The following is an 8,619-nucleotide window of genomic DNA, read 5'->3' as shown; positions in this document are numbered from 1 at the left end:
ATTGATGCTATAACATGCAATACCAACCCTTCCATCAACTATACTCATAAACCATAACAATAACCATGATCAATAATAACTTAACCATATAGCCATAACACCAAACCATAGAATAATCATCATTGACAATAGAAGGATAAATGGTTGGGATATTACAATCTCCCTCCCTTATAAAAATTTTGTCCCCGAAATTTGCTTACTTCAAAATAAATCTTGATAACGTTCTCTCATCTCTTCCTCCGGTTTCCCTGTAGCCTCTTCAATCACATGATTCCTCCAAAGAACTTTAACAAAGCCAATTTCTTTGTTTCTTAGCACTTTCACTTTGCGGTCAAGAATTTGAACCGGCACTTCTTCATAACTCAGATTAGGCAAAAGATCCAATGCTTCGTGTCGAAGAACATGGGATGGATTGGACAAATACTTTCGTAACATTGAAACATGGAAAACATTGTGAACTCGATCTAAATCCAGAGGCAAAGCCAATCGATACGCTCTTTCACCAATCCTATCAAGAATCTCGAAAGGTCCAATATAACGAGGACTCAACTTACCTTTCTTTCCAAACCTCATAACTCCCGTGAGGGGCGCTATTTTAACGAACACTTGGTCACCTACATTGAACTCCAAAGGTCTTCGTCGAACATGTGCATAACTTGTCTGTCGAGATTGAGCCGTCTTCATTCTTTGTCTAGTCTGTGCGACCACATCAACCATTTGTTGAACCAACTCGGGTCCCAACATCTTCCTTTCTCCTACTTCATCCCAATATAAAGGTGATCTACACTTCTTACCATATAATGCTTCATATGGTGCCATGCCAATCGATGACTGGTAGCTGTTATTATATGTGAACTCGACAAGAGGTAACTTCGAATCCCAACTACAAGGAAAGTCAATAGTACAGGTCCTCAACATATCCTCCAAAATCTGTATAACTCTCTCTGATTGCCCATCGCTCTGAGGATGATAGGCTGTGATAAAGGCCAACTTTGTACCCAAAGCTCTATGGAGACTCTTCAAAAATTCAGATGTAAACTTTGTATCACGATCTGAAACAATCGACACGGGTATCCAATGAAGTCTTACAATTTCTTGGACATACGTCTCCGCATATTGAGTCATAGAATATGTCGTCTTGACAGGGAGAAAATGTGATGACTTGGTCAATCGATCCACAATCACCCAAATATAATTATAACCCTTCTGAGTTCTTGGCAACCCAACAACAAAATCCATAGTGATGTGTTCCCACTTCCATTGTGGTATACATAAGGATTGCAACAAGCCCGCCGGTCGTTGGTGCTCAATCTTTACCTGCTGACAAGTCAAGCATTCAGAAACAAATGATGCTATTTCTTTCTTCATGCCTGGCCACAAGTACAATCGACGAAGATCTTGATACATCTTGGTGCCACCAGGATGTACTGAATAAGGTGCAGTATGAGCTTCTGTCAAAACATCACGACGAATAGTATCACCAATAGGAACACAAATACGACCTTGAAATGTAATCATGCCATCACTGTTCAATCCAAATTCAGAATTCCCCTTCTTCTCTGCCTTTGCTCTCAAATCCAACAAAAGAGTATCCAACTATTGCTCATGTTTAATTCTGTCTATCAAAGTCGGTCGAATAACTAAGGCTGAAAGTCGAGCGATCGTACCTTCCTCAACCAATGCGATCTCACTTTTCTGCAAATCCAACAATAGAGGCTTTGGAATCATAGAACCCAATTGAAGACCTGACTTTCGGCTCAATACATAAGCAACCACATTCGCTTTTCCTGGATGATAACTGATAGTGCAATCATAATCCTTCACAAGTGCTAACCACCTTCTCTGACGCATGTTCAGTTCTTTCTGATTAAAGAGATACTTAAGACTTTTATGATATGAGAAAATTTCACATTTCACGCCATATAAATAATGTCGCCAGATCTTCAAAGCAAATACCACGGCTGCCAACTCAAGATCATGAGTCGGATAGTTCTTTTCATAATCCTTCAACTGACGAGAAGCATAAGCAATAACTTTGCCTCGCTGCATCAACACAACACCGAGACCTTTCTTCGAAGCATCTGTATACACCACAAAGTCTTCAGCTCCCTGGGGAAGTGCTAACACTGGAGCTGAAGTCAATTTGTCCTTCAATACTTGAAATGCTTGCTGACATCATTAGTCCATTCAAACTTAACTGTCTTTCTCGTCAGAGTAGTAAGTGGCAAGGGTATTTTAGAGAAATCAGCAATAAAACGATGATTGTACCCTGCTAACCCAAGGAAACTTCGTACCTCAACAACTGTCAAGGGAATAGGCCACTTCTTGACTGCTTCAATCTTAGCCGGATCCACAGCAATTCCTTCCTTGAAAACAATATGACCTAAAAATGCAACTTGTTCCAGCCAAAATTCACACTACTTGAATTTAGCATATAATTGGTTGTCCCTCAACTGCTGTAACGCGATCCTCAAATGCTCCTTATGTAAATCTCGAGTCTTTGAATAGATTAAAATATCATCAATGAAGACAATAACGAAACTGTCCAAATATGGCTTGAAAACCCGATTCATAAGATCCATAAATATAGAAGGAGCATTGGTTAATCCAAACTACATAACCAAAAACTCGTAGTGACCATACCTGGTTCAAAAAGCCGTCTTAGGTATGTCACACTCCTTTACTTTCAATTGATGGTACCCTAACCGTAAATCAATCTTGGAAAATACAGTAGCACCTTGCAACTGATCAAAAAGATCATCAATTCTGGGCAGAGGATATTTGTTCTTGATCGTTACTTTGTTGATCTCTCGATAGTCAATACACAGTCTCAAGGACCCATCTTTCTTCTTCACAAATAATACCGGTGCCCCCCATGGAGATGAACTTGGTCTTATAAAGCCTTTATCTAATAACTCTTGCAATTGACTCTTCAATTCTTTCATTTCAGTTGGGGCCATTTGATAAGGGGCTTTAGAAATCGGTGGGGTACTTGGTACAATATCAATAACAAATTCCACCTCTCTATCCGGTGGCAATCCCGGCACATCATCCACAAAAACATCAAGATAATCCCTCACAATATCAATGTCGCTCATATTCCCCCTCCCTTCTCTAGTTATATCAACCACCGATGCTAGAAACCCATGACAACCCTTAACCAACATCCGTTGCATTTGCAAGCAAGAAATAAAAGAAAGGCCAAGCGAAGTACCTGACCCCGTGAAGACCTTGCTATCACCATGTCCTAGAGGAAAATGCACTGTCTTGGCTACAAAATCTATCACAGCTCGATAAGTAGATAACCAATCCATTCCCAAAATAACATCAGACTCAATCATGGGAATGACAATCAAATCAGCATTCAACAATTCCTCATCTACTTGAACAGGGCACGCTCGAATCACACTTGAAGAATGAATATAATCTCCCGAAAGAAGCACAATAGAAAAGTGGACAATTTCACCAATAAGAGCAAGACCCAGAGAATGCATAAATTGATCAGATATAAAAGAATGCGTGGCGCCAGTATCAATAAAAGTAGTAGCTACCTTGCCTGAAATAAGAATGGTACCTGAAATGATTGACGAATCAGGATTAATTCTTTCCTTGGTCAAAGAGAAAATACGCCCCTGAACTCGGCCCTTGCCCGATGATTGAGTGCAATTGATCGCAATGTGCCCAACACCTCCACATCTATAACATTTGTTGTTTCCAACTAAGCACTCTCCTTTATGTGTTTTATGGCATTTAGGACATAAAGGCTTATCTGATTCAAATGGCACCGCAGGAGCTTTACCGCGATATTCTTCCTTTCCTTTCCACTTGTATCCTCCTCTTCCTCCTTGAACTGAAGCTTGACCCATTTGGACAAATTTTTGCCTCCTGAATTGTCTTTCTTTATCAATATCTTTCTCATCATATTAGGCCATTAATGCTTTCTCAACAATCTCCTTGTAAGAATTAGCCTTCGACATTCGAACATCTCTTCGAATCTCCGCTGTCAAACCCCGCATAAAATGATCGGCTCTATCTTTGTCGTTGCTAGCAATGAAAGGAACAAAAAGACAACCTTCTTCAAACTTCAATATGTAATCATTCATGCTCATTGTCCCTTGCTTTAGCTCCAAGAATTCTTTCACCTTGTGGGCTTTAACATCGCTAGGAAAGTACTTATCATTGAACAAATCTTTAAACTCATTCCATTTCAATGTTTGAACATTAATCGTTACCTTGGTTGCTTCCCACCAAATTCTTGCAGTCTTGGTTAAGAGAAACACAGCACAACTCACTCGATCTTTATCATCAAAGTTAAGGTAATCAAAGATCGCCTCGACCGACTTCACCCACTCCATCACAATCAAAGGGTCCGGACTCCCTACAAATTCGGGTGGATTCATCTTCTTGAATTTATCATAAGCTCCCTCAACAACTCGTTCTTGAACTCGTTGATCACGGCCTTGGCCTATACCTTGAATCGGTGATTGCAATCGGAGAAGTTGCTGGATTTGTTCTCCATGCACTTTAGCTTGCTCATGAAGTAACCTACTAAACGCATCAACTACATTAGATGAAGTACTATCTCGGTCTTCTCCAGCTCTCCTTCTAGGAGGTACTTCAGGAGCTTTTCTCTTGGGTGGCATTTTCCTATATTGCATCTCAATTTAAAATCATTTTCAAAACATATTACATGTAAAGCTTATCATTATACCAATACATCAATGAGATGCAAAAAGATACATACCGAAGTGTCACAAGCATAGGAAGACATGTGCCAAATCATTGGTCCGAAAAACGTTGCTCTGATACCACTAAATGTAACACCCTTACCTCATGACATTAAACTATAAATACTATAATGCGGAAGCCTTATAAAAGATTTGGAAAAAAATAATAATTAATAAAATTTTGGCAAATTTTGCCCATAAATATAGACTTATCAAATATTCCCAATCAAACAAAATAAATATTACCACAATCACTCTTTCCAAAATACACATAGATCCCATATCCATAATTACCAAGTGTTTGACAAAAGATGTGACATAATTTTCTTGTTTAAAACATGAACCAAGGTACAATACTCAAAACCATTATTTAATTGTCACATTATATCAAAACATTATTCTCCAAGCTTTGGCACATGCACCTTCCCTGCTTCGACGCTTCTATCGCTATTCCTTTTTATCTGCATCACATGACATAACTGGAATGAGTTTACAAAACTCAGTAAGTGGAACTTTCAATAACAATTACATATACAATAGTGTAAAGAAAGGAATCATTACAATTGAAACATAGAAAATGCCATCGTTCAGTGGAATATATATATAACAATTATAAGATGGCATTCTATCAACCATTTCTTTCATTTTCCTTGTATGGCATTGATAAGTCATCCGTCGATGGTATACATGTACATTTCAGTCAAAATCAGTCACTGTACACGTTAAATGTTGATCAACTTCCGTTATGTGGATTTAGAAGTGCTAGAAGCACCACCACTACCATATAACCATCAAGCCATAAAAAGAACCATTGAATCATTTTATCAAACATGTGGTGTGCATGAATTAGAACTAGCTCCTTTCTTAGCAATTGGCAACAAAATTTCTTTCCTTTTATCATAATCAATGAACCATTACATAGCAAGTATATAATCAACGTATTAAAGGAGCTAGGAACAATAACAACACCATTCATCATATATATATAGGCCATGAGATGCATTCAAGGAAAAATTCAACTTACTACCAATAGAACTTGTTGTGATAACTTCTTGGTAGTTGATCCTACAACATAAGATCAAGATTATACCATTAACTTCACATTATCAACCTATAAACTATCATTCAAGCCTAAACCACAATTCCCTTCACTTCAACCAATATCCAAAAGATCAGTGTCCTTACCTTGATTACTTGCTCTAGAGAATATAAAGATCACACCTCCGACTTGAAGATTCAAACTTTGGAAAGAAAGGAATTTAGAAACGAAATGAAGAACCCTACCTTCCCAAGTCGATGGTTGCAAGAGGAATAAGTGAAATGGCAAAGTTATTGGCTTAAAAACTCTTAAAAATATGTTTTCTACGCCATAGAAACGGACCCCGTGCCCTCCTCCATGTATAGGTCCGTGTATACTTGGAAAAATACAAATTTTCGTTGTCAAGACCCGGACTCTGTGCATGGGTCCGTGTCTGGGTTCGTGTGCCCTCGGTCCATGGGCCAAAACTGCACTTTTTCTTCCGAATTAGCCAAAATGGTAAACAAGAAAGTTGTAGCCCTATGTCTTTTCTTGAATCTCCTACTAATTTCAGGTCATTTGGAGGTCTGAGTAAAACGTTATGCCCATTCTACAAAAATGTGTCAGTGCAGGAACAACGAAACACACGACCCACTTCGGGCCACTTTTGACTCATCTTCCTCAGCTAATTGAACAAAACTCAAAACATGAAAGTTGTAGCCTTGGATCTTAGCTTTCTAATGCAATTGGCCTCATGTCATTTAGATCAATATACAAAAATTTATGCTAAAAATCACAACTGCTGCCATATTTTCATACCATTTCTGCACCCCAATTACCTATTTGGCTCAAACCATCCAAACCATCAATCCAACACCCAACATTATATCTTCACAACAATAACAACTCCTCAAATACACAACCATCTACTAAACCATACAAAACCATACAATAAATAACCATAAATACATTGCAATAACCATATTGATGCTATAACATGCAATACCAACCCTTCCATCAACTATACTCATAAACCATAACAATAACTATGATCAATAATAACATAACCATATAGCCATAACACCAAATCATAGAAAAATCATCATTGACAATAGAAGGATAAATGGTTGGGATATTATAGTTTTGTATATATGCTCGAAAATTAATCGCAAGTGCACGATGTCAAGTAACAGTATAATGTACGAGAGTACGAGTATCATTTCACTGGAGACTGTATTTTGCAATTATTATTTCCAGCTATTAAATCTTTAGCAACGAAATTTTGAATGATTGTTTATGACTACTAAAATTAAATAAAGGCTTAATGAACAAGTTCAAGAATGAAATGCTGAAATATATAAGTTAGACCGATTAATTAAATTCCAATGATAAATGAATTTTTTAGGAATTTCGGTTCACCTACCCCTCGTTATTTACTTAATTCGTTCGATTGTGATCTACGCTTCCGACAGGATTTCCTATTCAATTCGACATGCCCTCTCGAGCTATGCCAAACTAATTCTACTCAGTGAAGTAATTAAATTTCTTTAATTATTTATCAAGAGTGAATCCCTTATCGATCTATGAAATCCCCTAGTTTTCGACCCTTAGGACTATAACTATCAACATGTATCCAATTTCATATGTCAATGTAAATTGTAGATCCACGGACTATGCTACTCGTTCCTATCACAAGCTACAATCGCGATATGATATGATTATTAAAGTTAGCTACGCTTTAATGACAAGATAAAACAATAGCATACTAAAGAATAAATCAGGAATCAACACGTGAATTAGTTAATTCAAATTCGGGGTAGGATCCCCTTAAATCCCAACAAATATTGTAAATTAGCTACAAGATGTCATGATTGAAATCAGCAAAACAATGTTTAAACAATAGAAATTAAATTAAAAATACTAGTTGTGACGAAATTGCGAAGAACGTGCACGGAAATCTTCAAATCTTCAACTCCAGCGCAAAGTTCTCTCCAAAGCTTGTGGCGGCTCTCAATCATCATCCGAATCTCGTCCTTTGACCTTTTTGTTAAGGTCTTCCTTGGAAAAAATCTCCGGAATGCAAGAATTGATTCTCCAAATTTTTTCCAAAATTAAATCCCGCTCGGGCGGTAAAGTTCTACCGCCTGAGCTCCGAGTTCTCTGTACATCATGCTTGTTTGGTGCGGCATTCGCGCTCGAGCGGTCAGATTCTATCGCCTGAGCGGCGAGTCTTCTGTAAATTTAGTCTTCCGAAGGCACTCTCCCGCCCGAGCGGTAGAAAATTACCGCCTGGGCGCCATGTTCTCTGGAATTTAGCTACTCGAACCACCTCTCGCGCCCGGGCGGTAAAATTCTACCGCTCGGGCGCCAACCTTTCTGCCTATTGTCTTCTTGGCTCGCACACTTTGGTCCGATTTCAGTTTTCCAGTCATTTCACCTGCAAATTCGTCACGCACAAGTGAGACATGATCATTTTCATATGCTTACTCTAAAACGAACAAAATGTAAATGAAATGTACTTATGCACAATGCAAACATACACAAACTAATGCAATAAAAAACGTAAAAACCACACCTATCAGAAATGAGATTTGAGGAAAATAGGTTCTTCTTCCTTCTCTCTCTAATTAAGGTAAATTTGGGTGTGTATGTATATGGCATGTAAATGTAATTTTTAATTGAGTAGTCAAAGTGTACACTTTAGTGGCCAAAGTCTCCATTTTCTTCTACCACACATTTTTCTTACAACTTTTATTTGATCCATTAATTACCATTAATCTCATATTATTATTTGGGGTATTACAATTCCTCTCCTCTAAAAATAGATTTCGTCCTCGAAATCAAATCATCAATTACAAGTCTACGATATAATAT

The 8,619-nt window shown here is 37.9% G+C and overlaps 1 protein-coding gene across 1 annotated transcript; it reads right to left on the bottom strand.

Moving 5' to 3' along the window:
• Positions 1-201: 201 nt before the first annotated feature.
• On the bottom strand, positions 202-3,866 carry LOC140956571 (uncharacterized). The gene is made up of 6 exons (XM_073413370.1): positions 2,825-3,866; positions 2,295-2,383; positions 2,035-2,169; positions 1,668-1,863; positions 1,203-1,568; positions 202-755 (listed from the first exon to the last, which is right to left on the bottom strand). The coding sequence occupies exons 1-6, from the start codon at positions 3,864-3,866 to the stop codon at positions 202-204; spliced, it is 2,382 nt and encodes a 793-aa protein (XP_073269471.1).
• Between the last annotated feature and the right edge of the window lie 4,753 nt (positions 3,867-8,619).

This window comes from Primulina huaijiensis, chromosome 2 (genome assembly GCF_012295235.1).
Source record: "Primulina huaijiensis isolate GDHJ02 chromosome 2, ASM1229523v2, whole genome shotgun sequence".
Classification (NCBI taxonomy): domain Eukaryota; kingdom Viridiplantae; phylum Streptophyta; class Magnoliopsida; order Lamiales; family Gesneriaceae; genus Primulina; species Primulina huaijiensis.
Note: the sequence above shows the minus strand (reverse complement) of the source record. Positions and strands in the feature narration are given on the sequence as shown.

Excerpts from the sequence above, each read along its gene's own strand:
- LOC140956571 (XM_073413370.1), bottom strand. The coding sequence starts at position 3,866 with ATGGGTCAAGCTTCAGTTCAAGGAGGAAGAGGAGGATACAAGTGGAAA. Across the intron at positions 2,170-2,294 it reads TTCCCTTGACAGTTGTTGAG|CAAGCATTTCAAGTATTGAA; the intron begins GTACGAAGTTTC and ends TAATGATGTCAG. Across the intron at positions 756-1,202 it reads GTTGCCAAGAACTCAGAAGG|GAGAAAGGAAGATGTTGGGA; the intron begins GTTATAATTATA and ends GGGATGAAGTAG.